At 35.1% G+C, this 26,235-nt stretch overlaps 3 protein-coding genes and 1 long non-coding RNA gene across 4 annotated transcripts in view; 3 read left to right on the top strand and 1 right to left on the bottom strand.

Moving 5' to 3' along the window:
* The window catches only part of LOC126786402 (uncharacterized), a 403,094-nt gene that overhangs the window by 21,470 nt on the left and 355,389 nt on the right, over positions 1 to 26,235 (top strand). The gene's annotated exons all lie outside the window — the stretch shown is intronic.
* LOC126786388 (monodehydroascorbate reductase, seedling isozyme-like) lies at positions 4,564 to 7,561 on the top strand. The gene is made up of 2 exons (XM_050512202.1): positions 4,564 to 4,625; positions 5,779 to 7,561. Exon 2 carries the CDS (start codon positions 5,789 to 5,791, stop codon positions 7,472 to 7,474), a length of 1,686 nt encoding a protein of 561 aa, XP_050368159.1. The 5' UTR covers positions 4,564 to 4,625; positions 5,779 to 5,788; the 3' UTR covers positions 7,475 to 7,561.
* Positions 8,840 to 10,922, top strand: LOC126786399 (uncharacterized). The gene is made up of 2 exons (XM_050512219.1): positions 8,840 to 8,978; positions 10,394 to 10,922. The coding sequence occupies exons 1-2, from the start codon at positions 8,858 to 8,860 to the stop codon at positions 10,687 to 10,689; spliced, it is 417 nt and encodes a 138-aa protein (XP_050368176.1). The 5' UTR covers positions 8,840 to 8,857; the 3' UTR covers positions 10,690 to 10,922.
* LOC126786405 (uncharacterized) lies at positions 11,015 to 12,893 on the bottom strand. The gene is made up of 4 exons (XR_007671191.1): positions 12,543 to 12,893; positions 12,036 to 12,361; positions 11,422 to 11,880; positions 11,015 to 11,298 (listed from the first exon to the last, which is right to left on the bottom strand). It is a non-coding gene; the product is annotated as an uncharacterized LOC126786405 (long non-coding RNA).

The raw sequence follows: 26,235 nt of genomic DNA, 5'->3' as shown, positions 1-26,235 counted from the left end.
CGTGGACATCACATGGCAGAGCAGTACCGAGCTGAGGTGGAGACAAGTCGTCTAAAGAGCTGTGCCACTGCCTTGGAATTTCAGCAGATCACATAACCACTTGGGTGGTGTTTCCAGCTAGTCTAAGGCTCGAGTTCACTTGGAATCAGCCTTGGCAGTCCCTGGACTGCATCCTTAAGTGTTTGGTGGAAGTTTAGGCTTGAAACTTAAGCTTGATGTGACTCTTTCAAGAGGAAAGATACCAGCTGCAACTCTAGCAGCTCCCTGTCCTTTCTGGGCAGTCACTGAGGTAAATATCTCCCCCATTTCTTTGATCAATGTTTTGGATGTAGTGGTGATGTGGGTAGAAGTGTGGTGGGCTGAGTTGGAGTTAGTTTGGTGATGTTTTGGTTGCTATGTTTGCTGTGGGACTGTGCTGTTTTGTGTTTAGATAGTGAGAGTTAGAGTCATATGGTTAGGAGGGTAGTGAGAGGTAGTAGTGTGAAGTTGTTTGAATGTTGAAGGGTTATGCACAGTCCCACTGTGTTGGAGGTGAGTGTTTGGGAATTTGAGTGGTAAAAGGTGGTTAGTTTTAGTAAGGTCGGCAGCAAAAATTGTGGAGTGTTTGAGTTTAGAATTTCGGTTTGGTGAACTAGGGGTAGTAAGGTTTCGGTTTGTTATGATTGGTGAGTTAGGTCGAGAGTGTGGCCTTAGTAAATTAGGAGCTTGTCTTTTTGGTTATTTTTGGAAAGGTTGAGGTAGGAGAGGAAGAACCTAGCTCTTTGGTTCATAAGAGGGTTGTAGGGTTGTCTTAGGTTATTTTTCTTAGCAAATGATTTTTGTTGTCACTTCGGTATATGAGGTGAGACGAGTTTTCATACTCGGTGAATTGGAAGTTGGAGCAACCTTTGAGGTGAGTAAACCTCACGTTTGGTCTAGTTACCATTGGCGGTAACTAGACGTGTGAACTTACATTTTATATATTTTTACTTGTTGTGAGATTGAAATATAAATGTGTATATATTTGGTGATTTATATATGTATATCTAAACGGTAATAGGATATGCATATATTTATCACTAAGTGTATAAAGCTACTATGTTTGTGAAATATATTGTGTATTTTTAGTTGGTTTATTAAATTGTGGAAGATGGGACCAAGGGGGAATAAATAGGGCTGTCAATGGGTCGTGTCGGGTTGGGTTCATGTCGGGTCAAGGTGTCTCGCGTGTTATAAAATATAAACCAAAACCCAACCCATTTAATAATCGTGTCAAAAATTTAAACCCAAACCCAACCTATTTATTAAACGGATTACCCGTTTCTAACCCGTTTAACCCATTTCATAAATATATTTGTCGTTTTAGATAAGATAACTAACTAAAACAATAATCAAATAAAAAAATTCATTGTACTACCCAAAATTCTAGTTCAAAATGAGAAAAAACTCACTAAACCTTTATATACGTATAATATTACCATTTTAAATAGCTTGTACACGTGTATTTTATATAGAATTTAGTTCGATTCTTTTATTAAACGTGTCATGCGGGTTCATTTCGTGTTAGCGGATTAACCCGTCATTGACCCGTTTATTAAATGGGTCATGGGGGGTTAACTCGCCGCTGACCCGATTTTTAATCGTGCGGGTTCAACCCGCTTTATTTCGTGCGGGTTTCGAGTCATGTTATCGGGTCGTGTCAAAATTGACAGCCCTAGGAATAAAATGTACCTCTCGGTAAATTGGAGGATTTTGGATGGAATAATTGTATAGTCGAAGTGCTTATATGTTGTTTGGTCGGGAGGGAAAAAAATGTACCTTCCGGTGTTATTGTGTTGTGATTATTTTGTTATTACCGGAAGGGAAGAAAATGTACATTCCGGTATGATTGTTGCGTGCGTGGTTTTGTGGGTTATGGTGTTGTCTTTGTGACTGCCCTTTTAAGGTAAAAGACTTTGTGTGAGTTGTTCTGACTTAGTAGCGGCCAGTTTGACAAAAGAAAATAAATACATGTCATTTAGCCTTAGTGGTGGCCCAAGTGGCAAAATGAATTTCAATGTTTTGCATTTGTGGCGGCCTTAGTGATGTAGGCATATGTCAGACTACTCTTTGCCCAGTTGTGTGGATGATCATCTAGAGCTCTAGTATTACTGTCATTTTTTTGGGTGCGACTTGAGGGTCACATTAACTCATAATGTTCTGCATGTGTTGCAAGTGATTTCTCAGTTGTGATTATATATGTGTGGCGTTGTTGTGGCAATGGTTGTGAGTTGACGTTGTTAGTGTTGTGATGATAATGTTGTTTTATATATATTTGTTGAGTTTAGAAATATGTTACATTATCTTTGAGTATTTATTTTAGTTTACTCATACCAGTTTTGTAGCTGACCAGGTTTGTGTTTACAATCCTGATATACCATTATTGGTGCAGGGATAGCACTGCAGGTACATCGCAGTAGTAGTGGCAGAAGGAGTGAGCAGCGTAACAGCAGAGTGTTGTTTTTGCTTCTGTTGATTTTCTTATTTTGGTGAGGACTTGTGAGAGTTGACTACTGTACAACTTACACTCGTGTAATTATGTGTTATTACAGTTTGTAATCCAAGTATTTTGTTAAACTTAGAAAAGATATTCAGCTGCTGTAACGTAATTTCATTTATTGAAGTTATATCAGAGGGTTAACATCCACAAATTCGAAATTATATTGTTCTGAATTTAGGGATGTTACATACACTTTTGAGATTTCTAAAAGTAAGAAAACAACCTAAATAATTCTATGCAAAGGACTTGAAAGTAATGCTTTCATTCTTACATATAATCCAAATGTATATATGTTCATATATTCAACCAAGAAGTGGATCATTTAAATGTTTTGTGGTATTGGTTGACGCGTTGACACGTTTGTCGCATATCGTGCTTCCATTCATAATGCTGCATATATTAAACTTCTCACAAAAAAAAAATCGCAAGCGGCCTTACTAACTAGAGCATCTCATTAAATCAGTTAAGCTTGATAATGCATTGAAGTCGAGTGTGGGCTCATATTAGACTAAGAAAAACGAGAGAGGTGGGACTCATGGGTGTGTGGAACTGAGCCTAACAACTATCTTCAATGTAGGGGTGGGCATAAAAAACGGAAATCCCGATCCCGTTCCAATTCCGTCCCGAAATTCATAGGGACGGGACGGGACGGAGGTCTAAAAACGTTTGTCCCGTCCCGTTTCATAATGATGGGATGTGACGTGGGACGAATAATTTATATCCCGCATTCGCTCCGCAAAAATATCATTTTGCCCCGCAGGACCCCGCATCAAAGGATTCAAAATTGTTTCTCCCGCATATCTACGCAAGAAACGCGAACTGCACAAGCAAACTTTTCGCTCAAGAGAAGCTACTCCCGTCTTCTCTACCCTTTTGGGCCTATGGCCTGTCGAGCACAATAGCCCTTTGGGCTTCATACTATAATTCTCAAATTTAGAATGCCGAATGAGGTAATTATGTTTAGTGAAAATATAAGATAGAATAATAACGAGTAATAACAGCGGAATATGTAGAAGAATTTTACTTTTCTATTGAATAAACGATATTACAATGATTACACCTTAATCAATACTAATACTATTCTCAAAAGTAAAAGTACTTCTTACTTGATAGTCACAATCAAGTATTGAAACAATCTCATAAAGATCGTTGTTTCATGTGTCAATACAACCTCACTAAGATCGTTGTAGACGCACGGATGTCGACTTCACTCAGATTGTCGATGTTGCCACAAAGGTTTTCGTTGTCATCACTCAGATCGACTATGCACTAAGCTCTTCTTTCTTGTAAAATTCTTCTCTTGAAATTTTTCTCTCTTTTTCTCTTTGTCTGTGTCCCTTGCAGCAACAATAACTACTGCCTATATATCCTCTAAAAACTCACGGCAACACACCAACCCTAATACCTATAGGGAACCCACTTAACCTCATTCCTAATACAACTTTATCTATATAAGAAAAAACTCATACAAAGGTATTTTAATATAAATCCCTTATAACAATTTCTAATCATATATATTCCCAAAATATATAACACTCTACCCTTGTAATCAAATCGGTGGAACCCTTGTTTATGGCAGAAAACAAACCCCAATAAGCATTGTCTTCACAGTTTCCTAGTCCAATTATGAAAGGTCTTCAATGCTCCCCCTTAGCTTGTTCTTCACTCCTTTGGACCTTCATCAATATCATGGAGGCCAATTATGTACCTTCATTTAGCTATTGTTAATAGTCATTCAAGTGAGAGGAAATACGTTAAGCATATGTATGTTCTTTGCCATTGTTTCAAGAGAAGGCTTAGGATCATAAATCATTTTGATTTCTTGTGCACCTTGAAAAAGTATTTAACTTAATAGGGTCCCATCTATTTTGCCAGTCTCTCACATTCTTTGCTTCCTTATGTACCAGAAAATCAGATGCCTTGCTTTAGTATAGATAACTTGGGCTAGCTCTTTCTGTCATTCACTTATATTATAAAGGACCATAATTTTGAGGTAAACCCTTGACATGCATATGTACTTAGTTAACTGGCATTGCTCATTAGATCGATGATTGGCATTGCCACATTCACCATAAAAAGATTTGCAACAGTGAGCCAGTGAGGGCAGGTAAATATATGTTGTCTTTTCTTATATATTCCAAGATATATTTATAGATCACAGTGGATTTATTTAACTATCAATTTTCCATTGTAATGGAAAATTGATTTGATATATGAACTAGCTAGTTCCGGTTACTAGCAGCTAGCCAGTTTAAACCTAACAACTACTGCTATACGTACACCTCCCCTATTTCTATCTGATCTATAATCCATTAGAATTATTACAATGTCGAGCTAGTACTCCTATATATGCTGCGGTTATCTAAGGAAAAGAAACACAGAAAAGAAAAGAAAAGCAAATGGAATGGGAGTGGTGATAACTATCACTTTTAAGATCAGCACATCTGGTGTCATAAGGTCTTCTGGTCTATTGATTTCATATCAACAATAATGAAGTCACTTTAATCTGGATTAAAGATATTAGTTGCAGGAAGGTCGAATTAATCTTGAACTAATTTTGTAATAATATATATCGTTGGTAAAAATAGAATATAAAATAGATTTAAAAGTGCAATTAAGCATTATGACATCCAAGTTACTAATCCGTAATGTTTTAAAAAACGAAGGCGTAACCTGATACATTTTTTTGAAAGTCTTGAGTCTTAAAACTTTAGGCGCATAAGGCGTAAGTCTTATGTTATAAAAAATTCATAGTTAAATGTGTAAATATATAATTATACACATACAAAAAGAACAAATATACATAATAACTTACCAATTTATTGCATTTAGATACAATGAAATTCATAATCAAAACGGTTTAGATAGTTTTCATCAAATTAAAGACATTATATAAATAAATATAAAAATATACCTAAAAATATTATTTTCTAAAACGTAGTAAAATGTGTAAAAAAACATAACATAAGGCATAAAAAACGTAAGCTTTTTAAGCCTCGGTGCCCAGACTGAAAAACAAAGACGTCATGTAAGTAATCTTAAACTTTTTAAACCTCTGGCGAGCCTTGAGGTGAGTTTTTTAAAACACTGCTAGTCCATTGATCTAATCTTAGACTTAGATTCTACATTTAGTTTCTCATTGCTCGTTACAGATAAATAAAGATATTTTTTATCCAATAGTTTATTGATTATTGAACTATGATTGATATTCGAGTATTTGGGGTGACTGTTTCTTGCATTGTTTGGGTACTGATGTGTAGGAATTTACATATGACATTGTTGAAGCCAATTTTTGAAAGAATATTAATCATATGGGCTCTAGTTACTAGCTGGCTGAAGTACCACATAAACCATGAAGGAAATATAGTACTTCTTAAAAGATTGTTAGAAGAACTAGATAGCCAAACTGCAGATATGGAGCAAAAGCTAGGTGCTGAGCCTCCTCATCCACTCAAAAGACAAGAAAATGAAGTTTATGAGTGGTTAGAAAATGCGGAAAGGATCAAAACTGAAGTACAAACTATTTTCCAAATTAGTGAAAGGAAATTTCTATCACGTGACCATTTTGGGAAGCTTATTGACGAGAAAACTATAGAGGTCAAGGAGTTGCTGCAGGAAGGTAGATTGAATACTAAGATTTCCGCCGAGAAATGTTTCAAGTACTTGATCATTGGCGGTGGAGTTGCAGCTGGATATGCAGCTAGAGAGTTTGTCAATCAAGGGCTCAAGCCAGGTGAGTTAGCAATCATATCAAAAGAAGCAGTGGCGCCTTATGAACGTCCTGCGCTTAGCAAGGCCTACCTGTTTCCTGAGGGAGCTGCGAGACTTCCAGGGTTCAATGTCTGTGTTGGAAGTGGAGGAGAGAGGCTGCTTCCAGAGTGGTATGTGGAGAAAGGTATTGAACTAATTCTTGGAACAGAAATTATCAAAGCAGATCTTGATTCAAAGATCGTCACCAGTGCAGGTGGGATGAAATTCAGTTATGATATTTTGATAATTGCAACTGGTTCCAGAGCAATAAAGTTGACAGAATTTGGTGTAAAAGGAGTTGAAGCAAAGAACATTTTCTACTTGAGAGAAATCCGTGATGCCAACAAGCTTGTAGAAGAAATTAGAGCCAAGAAAAAGGGAAAGGTAGTGGTTATTGGTGGAGGATACATTGGTCTTGAAGTTGGAGCAGCTATGAGAATCAACCAGTTTGATGTGACCATGGTTTATCCCGAACAATGGTGCATGCCACGGCTTTTCACTCGAGAGATAGCTGCTTTCTACGAGGCTTATTATGAAAACAAGGGCATTAAATTCATCAAAGGTACCGTTGCAGTTGCCTTTGTTGTTGGCTCGAATGGAGAGGTAAAAGCAGTTATACTCAAGAATTGTAGGGTGCTGGAAGCTGACATTGTTGTTGTTGGCGTTGGTGCAAAACCTGTCATTGAGTTATTTGAAGGGCAAGTTGAGCAAGCTAAAGGTGGCATCAAAACTGATGAATTCTTCCAAACAAATTATCCTGATGTATATGCAGTAGGTGATGTGGCTACTTTCCCTATGAAGTTATACAATGACATGAGAAGAGTTGAGCATGTTGACCATGCTAGGAAATCAGCAGAGCAGGCAGTGAAAGTTATCAAGGCAAGTGAAGAATATATATCTACTCCAGAGTATGATTATCTTCCATACTTCTATTCGCGCGTCTTCAATCTTTCGTGGACGTTTTATGGAGACAATGTAGGTGATCCTGTGCTATTTGGAGATAACAATCCTGCGTCAGCGAAACCAAAGTTTGGAACAGCATGGATCAAGAACGGTAAGATTGTGGGAGTTTTTCTAGAGGGAGGCACAACTGAAGAAAACGAAGCTATTGCACAAATTGCAAGGATTCAACCTCCAGCTGATAAGTATTTGGATCGACTGAGAAAAGGTGGTTACTTCTTTGCTTGTAAATTGGAACTCTGCTAAGTGGATTAAATCCATGCATACCCTGTATAAATTTAATTGATGCATGATTTGTTTTCGTTTTGTTTCCACTGTTAAACTTATGTGTGTTTTTTATATATAAGAGCTAGTGCGGAGCCCTCAAGTCTTCATTAACTTAAGTGTGTTCTTGATCATGATAGCTGATGAGTTCATATTCTTTCCATATTTAAGGGGTGTCTATACTCTAGATAAGTTTTTATTGTGTCTTGTAACGAGTTTTGTTACTTTGTACAACCTCAATGAGGTACATTTTTTTTTTAAAATTTCCATAGAAGCACGGTGGTCCATTCGTAGATGAGACACGATAAACAATGTTCTCACTTTATATCAACCTCATTACATAAGGTTACACTGTCTCGGTATTATATACTGTTCACTTGTCTAATCATTTTAATGAACAACATTACTTATTTATATCGTGTTACACAACCGATCCCACAAATTTAATAATATTTTAATGTTATTTTCTTTAAAAGTTTTATAAAATACTCACACAACCTTATATGTTACCAGTCATGACATCAACGTCGTCACTTAAATTACTCAACTAAACATACCACGACTAGCAAAAAATATTTTTTATACAGCTTTTATATTCTCGCAACATGCGATAAAATTTATAATATAGAGAATATTATCCATAGTAATTTAGCATCATCCTGCACAAAATTGATACAACATAAATAAATAAAACATTAGTTTACATTATATATATCTACTAGCCTTCGTGTCCATGCTATGCAAGTACAAAGGTCGCGCTTGTGCGTGCAAACTTGAGTTCTCATCGGACGTGTTATTTTTTTAAAACTGGAATCAAACTTGGTTTACAATTTATTCTGCTAAAAAAAATTAATCAGTTTCGTGGGGGAAAAAATTGCATACAGAAGTCTCTCATATTCAAAGTCTAATACTTTTGTATAAAAAACAAATCGACTATCATGAAAGTCTACTTGTGTGTTAAACTTTTTGTTGCTCAATTATATAAAAAAAAATTTCATAAAAAAGCCTTTATCACCCATAAAAATAGGCATCAGACATGATATATCAAGTGAATTTGAAACTTGAATTTGTTACACTAAAATTATAATTTGACATATTTTTATTATTTGTAAAATGACTTTTATGGGTATTGATGATTTTAAACTAGAGTTTATGATTTAGGGTTTTAGAGTGTAGGGTGTAGAGTTTTAGAAAAAACCTCAAAATATTTAATAAAATAATATAAATATAATTTTTCAAATTAAATTTTACATAAAAAATTATGGTTGAAATAATAGAGAACGGTTGTAAAAAATTTCTCACCGACACAGCGACCTTCATTGTTAGCTCGTCGCTATTTAAATGGGTGCTGAGAGAACGGAGAAAATGAAGGAGCAGAAACCCAACTCCGACCGCCGAGAAAACACTGGCGGACTTCTGACCCACATAGCCAAATTCGCTATTGACTCCACCATCAACAACTCTCTCAAATTCAAAGCTCTCGCTGGTTAGTTTCTAATTCTATTTACTTTTTGTAGACAATTTCTTGGGTTTCTATTATCTGATTTAAATTGTTAATCTGTGCTAGTTTAGCTAACCATGGATATGTTTTACCTGGTTATTGGTTTTGCTCTTCAAGTACCTACAAGTTACAACCACTTGCTCTCTAGTTCTAGAATCGTTGTAGACTAGATGTGCTAACTAGTCTGAAGGATGATGCCCATATGTTGAACTTTCTATAATTATGGTTGAGATGCACACATATGAATCTGTATGATTTAAACTTGAAGGGCACACTGAATTCGCCAATGACTGTGGGGAGGGTTGGATTGTAGACTTGTGGTAGTATGTTTGTATCTCGCACAATGAATATTCGATAACTGTGTTATCTGCAGTTATTTGGCTACTACATGGGAGAAACTGTCTGAAAAATGAATTAATCTTGATGTCAATATATAGGGAGAATGAATATGAGAACATTCCAACTATAAACAAGGCTCTAAGAAATTCCAACTATAAACAGTTATCAGCAACAACTAGATGAGTACATGTCAGGTTGTAAGCTATGGATTTTGAGGTGAACTATGTGCTACTAGTCAATAATGTCAGTGTGCTATGATATAGATTATAGAGCCCTCAAGACGCCAAGGAATCTCACATTCTCAGATAGTATAAAACATTGTGGCCCAGTTCATGAATTGGAGGCTATGATAACTTGAGAAATGTATAAAGGAAAGACGCAAATGGCGTTGATTCGTTTATAAGTTCACTACACTCGAGTGCTTGGAATGGTACATAAGCATGTTTTGGATTGGTCTGTGATGCTCTTGGCATAAGGTTCAAGAGTTGTAAGTTAATTGCTTAAAATTGTTAATGTGCAGCATCTAGAGTAATCAGTTTATTTTTGGTACAAGGACATTGCCCTTGTTTTCTTGACTCTATAACAGAAAATTTTAAATAACGATAAAATTAGGGGCCTTTACTCTTTACCTGTCTTATGGTCTGAGTAAAATAGTTATCATCAAGGGAACCCATGTGCCATGTACACACATTCTCGTGCTGCTCTTGCCAGTAGGAAAATCTGTATGTCTTCTTCTTAAAGTTGCTAATGTGACAGGCTAATGTGAAGCTCAGCTTGTAATGTATCCATCCCATGGTGAAGGGATGAATAACATGGTTCATCTGTAATTCTGTATATCCCATCTTTGAGTTTTGTGCTATAGACGTGTAGAGTACCATTGACTTGTACATAGGTTGGGGTTCATATCCATCTTTGCTCATCAGAACTATCTTACTTTGCACGGTCCTTAATCCACAGAACTGACTACTATATTCAACTTGGGCAAAGCTGTTGCTGCATTCACCACTATTTTGTTTCTGCAGCTTTAAATTTTGATTTTTTTTTGTTTTCTTGTGCTGCAGGAAGGAGGCAAGTGTATGATATTGTGCAGGAACATTTAAAGAATCAAACCCGTTCAACTTGTCTGGATGACACGAAGAAACCACAAGATGTTAAGATAGGTATGGAGGAGGTGCAAGAAAAAGTGGAAAAGATGCAGGAAGACAAGAATATTGTGAAGCAAGTCAAGCAACATCATCTATCGGCCAAACATGTAGACAGATCAGATCAACCAAAAAAGATGCCGGACCAAAGCATTCATGGATCAGATCTTTCTGGGAACAATAGGAAAAAGATCTTCATCCGTTCTCGTCTTTAAACAAGGTTTGTTTGAGTGACCGTATATTTCTCTTATAGAATTTGTTGGGGAAAAAAAATTTCGGAGCCAACAAAAGAAATTCTTTGTAGAAAAAAAAAATGTAATGCAAAATTGTATTGGTCAGAAATCGTAGTTTCTCAGTATCAGATTACATCTGTATTGTGTGATGACTGTGATCAAGTACATTTTTCCTGGAAAGCTGGAACTGAATATATAAGTAATCATGAACTTGAGCTGGATGGTCTGTGCTGTGTTATAATATACACGTCGTCGTTATATTCAATGTTTCTTGTATGTTGGGTACGATGCAATAGCATAACCAATAAGCATTCTGAAGTTCTTATAAAAGCATTCTCAAGTCCATTCTTTCCAGTGTGCGGGATACGCTTCACATTTTCAGTGGTTGTTTGAAAACTCAGGCTGTTGACTGTGGGAAGGTTGTACTGCTGGTAAAAAGGTTGATTCTGTTGCTCAGTCTGCAATTCTGTTCATTAGCTGCAAGAGATTTGTTGCAGGTGTGAGCGTTGTTGCTGCAAGTAGGGCAAGTTGATAATGATGACTGACTGGAGCTTGAAGTTTAAGGTCCTTATCATGTGTCACACCCTGAACCTAACCATGATAGGTATGGAAATCTTTGAGATAGTGGTGTACCGGCCACTTTCTCCTGATGCATGATTACATCCTGAGAAGAAGCATGAGACTATAATCAGAAGAACAGGTTATTAGACTTACCAGATCTTTCAGTGGACATCAATAGGAAGCCGGGAGTGTTGCGCACAAACCAGCAGCTTGCTTCAATAGACTACACAAAAATATCAAATCCAACATTTGAAGTACGAGCATGCTTTGCCAATCAAGCTTGAAACCACAGTAAAACCGTTCGACAAGTAAGAAAATGTAGCCACTACTGGTAAGATGCTGAATATATATGGGGCTGATAGTGATGCCAGACGATGTTGGGAGGCTGTTGCTGGTGCATGTAGGAAGGATGGGGATATTGGTATGCCCATTGCAGCTGCTGATAGGGAGGTCTGTACTACTCGTAGTAAGGCTGCCGTGTCGACATTTGTCGGTAGTAAGGAGGCTGCTGCTGGTAGTAACGCTGCTGCTGATGCACCGGATCAGTTGTCACACCATGAATGTAACCGTGATAGTCCCCAAATCTATTAACTCGTGCCCTACTGCTGTTGTCTGATGACTCCATCGTAAAAAGAAGAATGAGATTATATTCGGATTGGAAGCCCATTAGGACTAGACACACATAAAAAAATGCAAGAGAAAGTGAAGAACTATAATATAAGGTCGAGACAGTAGTTTTTTTTTTTTTGGGTCTGAAGAGACAGTACCTTCCATAAGGAAATGCCCGTTGTTGAAAAGTAGTGCACAAAGCAACACTACAACTCATATCCCATGCACGGTTCTCTTTGATGCAATATGCAAGGTCGTCAGCATCGGCTATCTCCACGGGTTGAGTAGGTAACTTTGATTCATATTTGGTCTTCAATATAAGCTTATATTCCGTGGATCAACTCCTACAACACCATATACTCTATCCACAAGTCCTTGATACGTAATATCATCAGAAATTAGTATTCCTTTCGTTTTACCACCAAGGTATGTAGAATTCACCCACTCTCCGTCATAATTCACAAAAACTCGAACTTCAATCTTTCTGCTGAGTATATTAGCAAAGTAGCAAACAAAATATAGTTAAGAGTCATGACACAGTAAGTCAGTAACTAGGCAAGTCTATTGAAACAAAACACCAGAATATATACTAACAACAATAGAAATCTCGTATAACTAGAACAACGGACGTCATATATATGCCAGAAAAAGGAAGACAAACGTACCTTTCACAAGCATTCCGCAGTGGATTCTTGAACCCCGTAATGGAAAAAAGACTCTTACAGATCAACGTTCTGTGGTCATCATTCATACTGCTCATATATTGATTTGAATCCACCCCAAGGGAACGATATATTTGATTGAGAAGCTCATCAGAAGTAATGTCATCAGAAATCTCTATTTCTGTGTCTTGGAAAAGTTGCGCTGCAATAGGTAATCCTTTAACAAGATCTCTGTCATCTCTGAAGGTGGAAATTCCTTGTTGAATCAATGCAGCATGTAGATGTTCCAGAAAATTCAAGCGGGTATCCTTCCCTCTAAAGCTTAGAAAGACATTATGCTTTCCTTGACAAAAAGAAAAACTTCTAGGGCTGGTTCTGAAGTAGCGGGATGCAATTTTCTCTGTATCGGAATTACTTAGTAGTACTAGATCACATTTGAATTAACTAAAAATTAACTTTTCATATTTCTTCTACAAATTAAGACATAAGTCTAAGCTCAAAGAATAAGTAAAACAAAACTCATTAATTAATTAATGCAAAAATATCCAAATTACCCTTATCTTCTTGAAAATTACCAAATGCCACTCTTAAATCTAACAAATTTATCTCTTATCATTTTTTAATTTTTTTCGGTAAATTTAAGTTTTCCGATCAAACCACCGGCAATTTGGAGGTGAGCCAATATATAAAATTGTTCTTTATGTCATGGGGTTTCATTTAAGTAGTATATTACATATGTTTCGTGAAATTTTGAATTTTTTAATTTTTCTCACTAAAAATCACAGTAGTAGTTAGTTTTTCAGTTGACAGTAGCAACTAGATTTATAGTCGATAGTAGCAAGTACATTCCAAGTCGACAGTAACATGTATCTTCAAAGTCGACAGTAGCAGGTACCTTCCAAGTTGACAGTAGCAGTTAGATTCATAGTCGATTGTAGCATGTACATTCCAAATCGACAGTAGCAGTTAGATTCATAGTCGATTGTAGCAGGTACCTTCCAAGTTGACAGTAGCATGTGTCTTCCAAGTCGATAGTAACAACTAGTTTTTAACTCGACAGTAGCAGCTAGTTTTTATAGTCGACAATAACATCTAGTAGCAAACACTATGGGTCAAAGAGGGGTAAAAAAATAAAATATTTTTTGACATGTGGCAACTTGCCATCATTTGGTCCTTTACTTTATCAAATTAAGTAGTGAGTTATTTGTAAACTAAATTATTATTTAATATTTTTGAGTAATTTGTTAAAAAAATGCCTTCCAAGTTTTAACATTAGAAGCTCTGAAAAGAATGTATTTTAACAAATATTAATGCCCAATTTCATGGAAATTACTAGCTCCAACGTACCCTAGCTATGAGAATATAGATACTTTTATTTTAAATTTGTTGTTTTTTCAAGTCTAGTACATACAGCTCATGAGGTTAATTATAGGATAATAATCTATGTTTTACTTGTGCTATAATTGCGTGTTTATGACAAAGTATTGTAGGATGTGGGTGTTTTAAACAGCCTCAGTTCGATTAGTTTTATATTAGACTTACTGCTTTGTGCGAGCTAATCTAATGGGGAGTGATTGTCCATCTGCCATCACTTCAAGTAGAACAGCCTCACAGATCCCACTCAATCTTTTACACCGATGTATCGTACTCTCTCGACCAGGTCATCATAAGAAAATACTGTTAAATCTTTCCGAAATGAAAGAAGGAGGAAAGGCGCCTTATGTAAGAGCATCCGCACCGGTGAGTAAATTTGCCGGCGTGCTCGAGCAGGAGGAGGGACCAGCCGGAGGAGCTCGAGCAGGAGAAGGGGAGGCTCGCACCGGCGAGCAGGAGGAGGCGAGCTGCTCGCCCAGTCAACCCAGCCGCGGTGCTCGTCCGATCGCTCGAGCAAATTTTGCTCCGGCGTTTGCTCGATCGCCTGGCGGAGCCCACCGTCCGTGGGTAACATCAGGCACGGGCGAATTTTTTTTATGTTAGGCGCGTGCACGCACGCGCCAAAAAAAAAGCGAGCCAATGAATGGCTGCCACGTGTTAAGCTGATTGGCCAACGGTCCAATTGATCTGGGCCTTCCATTTTAAATCAGAAATTTCGATCCAACGGCCAGAATTAATTGGCAACGGCTACTATTTGATCATAACGGAAATAAACCCAAAAAATTGTAAAAAAATCCCCCAAATTTCAAAATTATCCCAAAAAATTGCGTATAAATACTACTTCAATTTGTTATGAACTCACACCAATTTGTGCACAACAAATTTCACATCTTCCTCCATCTCCTCTCTATTTTCGTTTAGCATTTTTTTCTAAAACAATGGGCACCCATTGGCTTCCTTCCGAAGATTTACAAATGTGCATTTCTTTTGTCCGTCATAGCATTGATGAATATGACGGTAATAAACAAAAGAAGGACAAATTGTGGGAGACAATTCATGGCGATTATATGCAAAATTGGGTGATAGCACCGGGTGAGAAACCTCCGAAGGAGCCAAGGACCCGAATCGCGCTCGCTTCTCACTACAACAAGTTCAAGCTACTCTTGCAAAAATGAGGCGAATGTTTGGCGGCATCACGACAACGTATAGCTAGCGGAACTTCGCTAATGGACGAAGTAAGTACATTGTGTTATCATATATTATAATTTTTATTTGATTATATGAATTAAATTATGTAATTTATATCTAATTTGTTTAAATATGTAGCATTGTTTACATATTTAATTATTTTAATATATCTAATTTTATTTACATTATTTGTTTTATTTAATTTGTTTAAATATGTAGCATTGTTTACATTATTTGTTTTAATATATCTAATTGGTTACATTATTTGTTTTATCTAATTTATTTAAATTATGTAATTAAATAAATACCTAATATAAGTTTTTTAAATCAGGAACGACAAGCTCAATCATGTTACTATAATGCCAAGAAGAAAAAGTTTACACACTTTGAATGTTGGGAAGTGGTTAAAGATCATCCATTTTTCGTTGCGGTGCTACCTACTACTCCATCTCCATATGCAAGTAGTTACCACGGTACTCCTTCCGCAACTGAATCATCTCCAACCATCAATTTGAATGACGACCAATTGAATGAGACACCTCAAAGCAACACGGCAGCTCCATCGAGTCCACCTAGACCAATGGGAACCAAGGCGGCAAAGGAAGCTAGGCGCCAAAAGAAACAGGGTAAGACTCCTATTGAGCAACGGGTAGAGGTTTTGCATACCATTGCAAGTGACCAAGCATCATGGCATACCAAGAGGCTAGGCCATAATGAAAGTGAGCTTAATTATTATGCGGAGTACATAGACATTCAAAAGCGAAAAGAAGCAAGGGCAGAAGAAGAGTTACGATTGAAGAAACAAGAGAATGACACAAGGATCATGACAATGGATTTGGAGGCTATGACCCCAATCTCGAAAAGGTATTTTACCAAGAGGAAACTAGCAATCCTTAATGAAGGAGAAGCTAGTCAAGATCAACCTACCGATGAAACATATTCGGATTGTTATCATCCAAATCGCGTGCTTTTTCCATAGTAGTTATAGTATTGTACTAAGAATAAATCTGGGCTTGGCTCGTCATTTTATGTAATTTAAATTTTTCGAGAAATAAAATGTAATTTATTTATTAAGTTGAAATTGAAATACACATTAAATTAAAACACATACTGAAATTAAACACAAGCTTAATAATTAAACACAAACATCATGAAAACACACAATAAAACATATTTAAAGTATTTCACCGGTTTCCACTCTCCAAATGTGTTTCACCAAGTCTTTCTGGAGCTCTCGATGGATGTAAGCGGATTCGAGATCGGCAACACGGTCGTGAAACCATTGTATATTAGCTCCATCTCTACTGATTGGCTAAAAAAGAACTCGATTCCCTTGTGCATTCACCGGCCCATCATAAACCCGGAAAGCCCTCGATGGGTTTTGCAAGTCTTCTTCTTCTTCCTCATCATCCACATACTCTTCCTCAACAATCATGTTATGCAATATAATGCAAGCTAACATGATGGTAGTCATTACCGATTTGTGGTGCAATGTACAACTATGACGTATAATTGCCCATCGAGATTGCAAGATGCCAAATGCCCTCTCCACATCTTTCCGGTATGCCTCTTGTTTCTTTGCGAAGCGCTTATCTTGCGGCGTCTGGGGATTGGAAATTGTTTTGACAAATGTAGAGTACCTTGGATATATTCCGTCAGCCAGATAATAAACTGTGGTGTACCTCTGTCCGTGGACTTCGTAGACGACAGTTGGGCCTCTTCCGGCAAGGATCTCTGAGAACACATTCGATAGGTGGAGCACATTAATGTCATTTTTAGCTCTAGGACAGCCAAAAAAACTGTGCCATATCCACGTATCATACGAGGCCACTGCCTCTAGGATAACCGTTGGGCGACCCTTTCGACCCGAGTATGCCCCTGGAAAACCTTGGCGTTCTGCTTTAGCTAATAGTCGCGTGAGGTCTGCCGGTGTTGGACTGCGGAGGTATCTTGGACCATAGAGATGAACAACTTGGTTGCAAAACTCCTTCATACATTTTAGGGTAGTCGATTCCCCCATCCTTGTAATTTCAGTACACTGATCTGCGGCTGACCCGTACGCTAGCATTCGTAGAGCCCCGGTCATCTTTTGTTGGGGAAGTAGCCCTATTAAACCAGTGGCGTCTTCTCTTTGATGCCAAGACATGTCGTGGTTGTAGAGGTCCGTCATGATAATGTTGAATCGGTCTCTGCTCATCCTGTACCTCCGACGAAAGTCTTGAGCGTCGAAAATTGGACGTTCGATGAAGTAATCTTCCATGAGATTGAGTCCCCTAGATAGCCTTTGACGTGGCTTATTCGGTTTTTTTACCGCGACGTGAACCGCTTGGTCGTGTTGATTCATCATCGTGTTGTGCTTCCGCCATGACCACCTGATTCACGAATGATTGCTCCATATCGTCATCCTCTTCTTGTTGACGTTGTCTCCGCCTGAAAAAATTGTGGAAGCTGAAAGGATTCATCAGAGTGATGAACAAGGAAATGTTGCAAAGTGTTTAGATTGAAGGATGAGTTATGCTAAGTGTTTAGATTGAAGGATGAGTTATAATGAGTGATATTAGACGTTTTTATAGCAAATTGGTCGAAAATCTTATCAGAAATTTGGTCCAATTATTTTGCTGACAGTGACACGTGTCAATTCTCTACTAGTCGAAAATCTTATCGGAAATCTGCTCCAATTATTTTAGCGACAATGACACGTGGCAGTGACACCTGTCAATTATCTATTAGTCAAAAATCTTATCGGAAATTTTGAATAATATCGAGTCGATAATGACACGTGGCACATTATTATTGGTTGTAAATATATCTGGTAAAAAAAATTAATTATTTCACAACAAGACAAATTGAATTGCTCAAGCAAATTGTAAATGGGTGTGTGAAAAAATCGATTTGCTTGAGCAAAATATGAAATCGATTTGCTTGAAGCAAAATTTACTTCTGGCCCTACCATTTGCTTGAGCAAATGCAATTTATGGGTGCAGATGCTCTAATGTTCAACTAATTGACCAAATACATTAAATTTGAACCATTTACACTTATAAATTTGAATCATATATGGTTGTGGCTACGTACCTTAATGACAGGCGCGGATCTAAGCCTAAGGTTTGTTGGGCTTGGGGGAAAAATAATTTGGGGCATATATATATATATCATAAATAGTAAAACTTATTATTGTTCATCATCTTGTAAGTTCTATATAAGGAGCCCCTCTCTCTCTCTCTCTCTCTCTCTCTCTCTCTCTCTCTCTCTCTCTCTCTCTCTCTCTCTCTCTCTCTCTCTCTCTCTCTCTCTCTCTCTCTCTCTCTCTCTCTCTCTCTCTCTCTCTCCTTAGTCATGTGTTGAGGTCTGCTGCTTAGTTCATCTTGAATTTGTAATACCACATCCATTAATTTCATCTTGTAAGTTTAAAATTCTGTACATTATTTTCAATTCAATAAATTATGTTTCAGCCAATTTTAGTTGTTAGTTAATTTATTAAAACTAAAATTTTTCTTTTTCTTGACTGATTTTTAGTTGATTAATAGTAATTTTAACTCGGCAATTATTTGCAAAATGACCAGTTTTATTATACTTAAAACATTTAGTTTTACTTTTATCAAAATGTTTTCTCTTTGGTTTGTGTTGTAGTCGTTTCGACCAAGACTTGCGAAACCTATTTTTAGAATAAAACTTATTGGTTCAAAGTTATCTTTGTTTTTTGAATAATTTTTAAATCTTATTTTTGAATGATAAGGAACAAATTTATTGCTTGACTTTTTTCTCGTGGATGGCGGTAAACTGGGGCAAATCATATGCAAAAGTTTCATAACTCATACTTAGCTGTTTTCTTATCTGATTTTATTTGGACATTTAGCTTCATGTCTATGCACAGTTTTAATCCTTCTTTTTGGATGACTGTAATTATGTTTCTATAAGTTAAAGAATCATAATCAATGTGACCTGATTCACTACTTCAGACTTGACGAATTTTATGAGCAAATAATTTGGGAAAGCCATTTATAAATTTTTCTTTCCAGAATGGTTGGCTAATGTCGTCTCTAAGCATGACTCGAGAAATGAATACATCTTTGTACCATTTGAAATCACTTTAAGTTGGACACCTAAGGTTACTCAATTGATCATGAGTTCTAGAGGTAATATGACTAGGAGTACCTATGAAATGTTGGATAATTGTGTAAAATAAGGTGTTAACAACATCAGAAATTCTCATTCATAGGAGTACCATCTTTATTTTGTTTGGTTGTATGTTTAATGGATGATCTCGAATCCGAAGTGAGATGTCCCCCCCTCCCCACCCCGAAATGAAGAGTTCATGTAAATCCTATGGAAAGTATGCCAAACAAAGTTAATTACATCGATTACAAAGAGCATAATTAGCTATAGAATTTATAATATATGCTATCATTTACCCTGCCAACCCAAACACACCAACCTTAGCCTCATTTAGACATTCAGAAAAAAAAAGAGCCTAAATTGGACTTGCAGAAGAATTCGAATGATGTCAAGAAACCTCACATATTCTGAACGATCAATATTGCATCTAGCTAGATTCATTTGCACCTTTCACCACCACAAGAATATCTGATTTCATGCTAGTATGCTTCCCTCAATGCCATTGCTTCAATTCCACCATCAAACCAGATTGTGTTATATATAAAATAATTATGCATGGTAGCCTAATTACGTAGTGATTTATAAGAACATAGATATTTTGTGCAGCACTTGAGATAAGTTGAAAGTATTATGGAGATTTTACTAGCATCTTATAAAATAGATATGTTCTCTTACAACGACAAATCTCCAGAACACTTTCAACTTATATTTCTTTTCCCTTCATATGTCCACACTCAAATGACTCAATCACATTATTTCTATAGCAGTATGTATTGGTTCGATCTTATAAATTACAAGCTTTATGTCATATAGATAACATTTCTAAATTCTTTTATTTATATTATCAAAGGATAGTGAAATTTACACATAAATGCTGATTTGAAATTGTTAGAGTCTTGCAGGTTTCAAATCTCAACCCAGCCAAGATAACATTAGAAGCCTAATACTCAGTTTGCTGACAGAACAAAATCTAAACGTGTTCAACCCGTGTAGAAACACGAGTAAGGAAAGGAGACATATTTATGTGCCAAAAGGCGGTAGGAAAATCGGAACATATTTCTTTGATAATTTTTTTATCAAAGGTTTTGATTTTTTTTTTTTGCTGAAGAGAAGAATCTTGAAGTTGATTATCAATTCTTTTGAAAGTAATTTCGTCTTCGAGAAACATGATGTGTTTATTTTTGGTTTGGATATGGTCAAGGGTTTTCGAAACATTGTTTTCTTAGAATGCTTTTAAGATGTATATTTCATGATTAGAAAGAAAGGCGAATTTTACTGGTTCACCAAAATGATGGGTGATAATTCCATCGTATATTGTGGTAAAAGGGTAAATTAAAGTAATAAAAGGAAGACTGAAGATTACTTTATCAGTTAGATGTTTTACTAAGACAAACGAACCTTTAAAACAAACATTGTTTTTACATATGTGAGTTATAGGGATTTCACATTTAATGTCCACTTTTGATCAGTTAGTTGAACGTAATGACACTTTTCTTTTTGCAAACTATTTTGAAGGTATTAATCCTTCTTCTATGCAGTTGAGATCTGTGCTTGAATCAATTAAAACTGTTGTTGTTAGCTAGAAATCTTTAATTTTGAGTTAGATTGTAGTGTACCATTTTCTGATTTGTACCTACCTAATGGAATTTATAGTAGCTTGTTTAGAGGCTTCAGCCTCATGATTTATAGATAGAAGAAGCTCAAAGGGTGTTTCTGGGTATTGAACTTTAAGAATGATTATCTAATTTAACTAGATTTAACTCTTGTATAATTTCTTCATTGTTATTAATGAGTTTTAAGAATGACTGTTGTAAAATTTGAATTTGAATTTGAATTTTTATTATTTTTACTTCATGTTGTAAATCTTGGATTGTTACTTCCGATTTTTGAATTTTTCGAACGTTATAAAATTCAAGAATTAGCGAAACACCAAAAATTCAAGAAATAGGAAATTCGTCTAGACATTTTTATGCAACAGCCAGACATTCATTCGCTGCCTCAACCCATATAGATTCAATTTCTTGTCGTGATCATGACATAGAACTCGATAATGTTATCAAAGAAATTCGAATAAAAGAATTAGAAGAACAAGTTCAGAATTTGAGAATTAACAGTATAAGAACAAATGAATAAATCAGTTACCCATATTATACTGAGACAGACAAAACTCTCCAAAATCGCCAACAACATCAGATTTTAATGTAGTTCCTCTAGAAAATCGTCATATAAATGTGCACCCTAAACCATTTAAAATTAATTATCCTAAATTAGATATTCATTTGGATGCTAAAGAAAATAACCTTAGAAGACATCTCTTTTGAATGAAATTCCGTTTTGAAAATCAAAGAAAACAATTATTTAAAGATTGGTAAGATTTGATGCTAGAAACAAGAACTAAAATATTCTTACACAGATTTCCTAGACCAATTAAATGAACATAAAAATATTCAAACTTTAACAAAAACAAAATGTCAAACCGTCATTCCCATTTCAAGTCAAACTAACACTATTTCTTCTAGTCATCCTCAAGAAGAAACTATAGTGTTGAATCACAAATCAGTTCGAGTCTTTGCTTCGCCTTTTAAAAATCCTTCTAAAAATGCAAAAGTTAAAGAACTTGACCCAGATGCTAAGAAAATCATTGAACAAAATAATTACACAAATAATTATCTAGTTACCATTGGAGAACAATTAGACAAAATAGAAGTAACACTTGATCATGTTACATCTAAAGTTAACATTCTACCTAACCCTAAAGCAGAATCTCCTATAATTCATTTCAATAGTAAACATACTGTCATGCCTACAAACTCAATTAAAAAAATAGAAACAACACTTCAGAACTTGGATTGAAAGACCACTCCCAATAGATATTTAACCCAGACTCATTTGAATACACAATTTGCAGTTTCTTCTGACAAAACATATAAGTGGAACATTGATAATTTATCAGAACAAGTAATATTAAATGAACTACACCATATGTATATGACAACAAATAGTTATATCACAAATCACAACTTCACGCACCCCGAAGTTATTGATATTTTTTCTTTCGGATTTACCGGAATGCTGCATTCGTGGTGGGAAAAACATTTAACTCCTTTAATGCACAATTTGATATTAAACATGCAATACAATATGAACCGGATGAGACCCCCATCTTTGATGAGCGTTGCAATATGGGTGTTTCAGGTACTCTGAGTCATATCACTTCTCGAATTCATGATCAACTCAGTAATTTAAAATGTCCAACCTCAAGTGATTTTAAATGGTATAAAGATGTTTTCATATCTAGAGTAATGCTTCGAGATGACAGTAACCAACCGTTTTGGAAAGAAAACTTCATAAATGGTATTCTCAAACGTTTTGCACATAAAATAAGACAAGTCCTCAATAATGAAATATGATTTATTAACTATGATTCTTTAACTTCGGAAAGATAATTACAGTTATCTAGAAAGAATGCATGAAAATGTGTATTGATATGAAACTAAATTCTCAACTAAAATCAGAAAAGAAATTAGCCAAGTATAATAAATTTCTGTGAACAATATGGTTGACATCTTTACCTCCCTCTAGATGAAGAAAATCATCCAACAAATTCATTCCTCATCATTCAAGATCCGGTCGTCACAAACCTTATTTTCACAAAAGAGAAAATTTTGAATCAAACAAATTTTATTCAAAAAAAAAAAGCCAAGAAAACACTGGAACAAAAAATCAAAATCTCACTCTAAGAAAAGATCTTTTGATAAAAGTAAAACAAAATGTTTTAAATGTCATAAAATCGTCATTTTGCAAATGAATGTCCAGTTAAAACTGTGATAAACCAATTAACACTTACACCATTAGAAAGAAAACCTAATTAAGGTATTATAAATAAGAAATACAGATTCAGAAAATGATATAAGTGAAAATATTAAATCATTATCAGAAATGGAATCTTTTTTTTTTCCGAATCAGAAGGTGATTCTTCTCTTTCTCCAAAAATTATTTTTGGTTGTAACGGTGCTTGTTGCAAAACAATTAATGTTCTTTCTAAACAAGAAGAACAACAAGAATTATTAATTGATTTAATTACTAAAATTAATTATCCTGATTTGAAAGTAGAGTATCTTAAAAAATTAAAAAAAATAATCACTCACGAAGATGCTAATAAGACTCCCCTACCAATAATCAGTCTCACTACGACTTTTGATAGATTCAATAAAAATAAAAAATAAATTATCATCCAAGATTTACAACAAGAAATTAAAACCATCAAAACAGAAATTCATGTTTTAGAACAATCGCATTATAATCTTATGGATCATAATACAAAAATCAAACAAGAATTGAACATTATTAAAATAAATAATGCATTTTCTAACTTAGAAAACCCTCTAGTTAATGAAACATTGGATGATGAAGAAGTCTCTAAATAAAATATTATTAGTATTATTAATTGTATTTAACTCAAAAAATGGTATACCACTATCCAACTCAGAATCAAAGATTTTGAACTCACGACAATAACTCTTGTAGATTCTGGAGCTGGCCTTAATTGCATCTAAGAAGGGTTAATATCTTCAAGATATTTTGAAAAATCTAAAGCATCTCTCAAGTCGGCAAATAGCTAAAAATGAATATCAAATATGAAATCCCTGGAGCACATATTTGCCAGAGTAAAATTTATTACAAAACATCATTTATCCTAGTTAAAAACCTAACTGATAGGCTCATCTTAGGTTTACCATTTATTACCTTAATTTATCATTTCCTTGTTAACTATGATGGAATCACTACTTCCCTTTTGACGAATTAGTTAAATATAATTTTCTTTCAAATCCAAAAATTCACATTCTAAAAACATTACAAGAAAATTCAATTACAAAAATTCACATTCTAAAAACATTACAAGAAAATTCAATTACAAATCCAAAAATTCAATTCAATTGTATTCAAGCTAAAAACCAAACAAATTGATTTTCTCAAAGAATAAATTAATTTTAAAAGAATTGATAGCCAACTTCTAGATGCCACTCTTTATAATAAAATTAAAAATTTTGAAGAAAAAATAAACAAAGAACTGTGTTCTGATCTTCATACGACTTTCTGGCATAGGAAAAAACACATCGTTTCATTACCATATATAAAATTATTCAGCGAAAGAAATATTCCTACCAAAGCTCGTCCAATACAGATGAATCATGAAGTCTGGAATTTTGCAAAAATGAAATTAATAAATTACTCAGTAAAAGAACAATTCGTCCCAGTAAATCACCTGGGTCTTGTGCCCTTTTTATGTTAAAAAATGCTGAACTTGAAAAAGAGTTACTCCTCGTTTAGTCATCAATTATAAACCATTAAATATAATTTTGGAATGGATCAGATATCATATTCCCAATCAAAGAGATTTAATCAACAAGTTAAAATAAATCAACAGTTTACATTAAATTTGATATGAAATCAGGTTTTTGACAAATCCAAATCAATGAAGCTGACATGTACAAAACTACATTTGTCACTCATTTTGTGAATTTCAAAATATTATGAATGACATTTTTAATCCTTACAATCACTATTCAATTGTGTACATCAATGATGTTGTAATCTTCTCACAATCTATTGATCAACACTGGAAACATCTTCACCAGTTCTTTTCCATTATAAATAACAATGGTTTAGTGGTATCTACTTCAAAAATAAAACTATTTCAGTCAAAAATCTGATTCTTAGAATTTAATATCCATCATTTACAAATCTAACCCATTGATCGAGTTATCCAATTTGCAGACAAATTTTCAGATGTCATCCTAGACAAAAACCAATTACAAAGATTTTTTGGGTCTTTAAATTACATTACAGATTTCTACCAAAACCTTCGCAATAAAAGTAAACTCTTATTTGATAGATTAAACAAAATTCATGTTATTTGGACTAATATCCATACATATATTGTAAGATAAATTCAAACTCATGTCAAGACTCTACCTTGTTTAGGGATTTCTCTCCCTTAAGCCTTTATAATTATCGAGACTGATGCCTCGGAAGTCGGTTACGGTGGTATCCTCAAACAATCCCAAACAAATTTTTCGTTTTCATTCTGGAGCTTGGAACCAAGGCAGTCCAATTAATAGTACAATCAAAAAAGGAATTTTATCTATTGTTTTATGTATTAGTAAATTTCAAGATGATTTATTGAATCGAAAATTGTTAGTCAGAGTCGATTGCAAAAACGTGAAAGATGTGTAAGAAAAAGATGTTTAAAATATTGCTAGTAAACAGATTTTTGCTAGATGACAACGAATTTTAAGTGCTTTTGATATTGAGATTTCATTCATCAAAGGGAGCGATAATCATATCCCAGACTTTCTAACTCGAGAATTTTTGTAGGGTTCATCATGCGACGGTCCAGCTCTCCCAGCGTCCACAGGGCCGGAAAAGAAATAGTAAATCGTGAGTCACCATCACCACGGAAAGGCTCTCTAGTAAAAAATGAAACAAAAAATGAAAACCATAAGTCATCTCCATCTTCATCTCTTAGTCTTGTTCCTCATGCAGGCCATACTCTCTTGACAATCACAAACAAATACAGTCCATTAGGAACTACTCTCAGTCAACCTAGACCCAATTACCAATCGGCCTTAGTCAATGAATATGATCCTTTCAAACTTCAGTCAACTCCTCGTTTTCCATCTTCCAAAATCATTACCTTATAAACTTAGAGCTAGAGAATGTTTTTTGTTTCTTTGTTGAGCCACCCCTCATACAGTTAAAATCACCAATTGCTATGGCCAAACTTTTATATGGCCCAACTAACCATTCTCCTCTTGGTAAACCTTTATATTTTTACCACAATTGTCTCACCGCTTCTGAGTCAGTTTCTATTAAATCCATCTATGTAGATCAAGATCCAACCAAAAAGATTTTATATCATTCTCTTTACATTAAACAAGTTATCTCATTATTTGATTGGGGGTTTTTGATGCTTTTTTCCAAACATCCAATCTTTGAATGTACATATCATGATTAC

The sequence above is a fragment of the Argentina anserina genome, chromosome 3 (genome assembly GCF_933775445.1).
Source record: "Argentina anserina chromosome 3, drPotAnse1.1, whole genome shotgun sequence".
NCBI classification, from domain to species: Eukaryota; Viridiplantae; Streptophyta; class Magnoliopsida; order Rosales; family Rosaceae; genus Argentina; species Argentina anserina.
The sequence above is the reverse complement of the archived record's forward strand: the minus strand, read 5'-3'. Positions and strand labels throughout refer to the sequence as shown.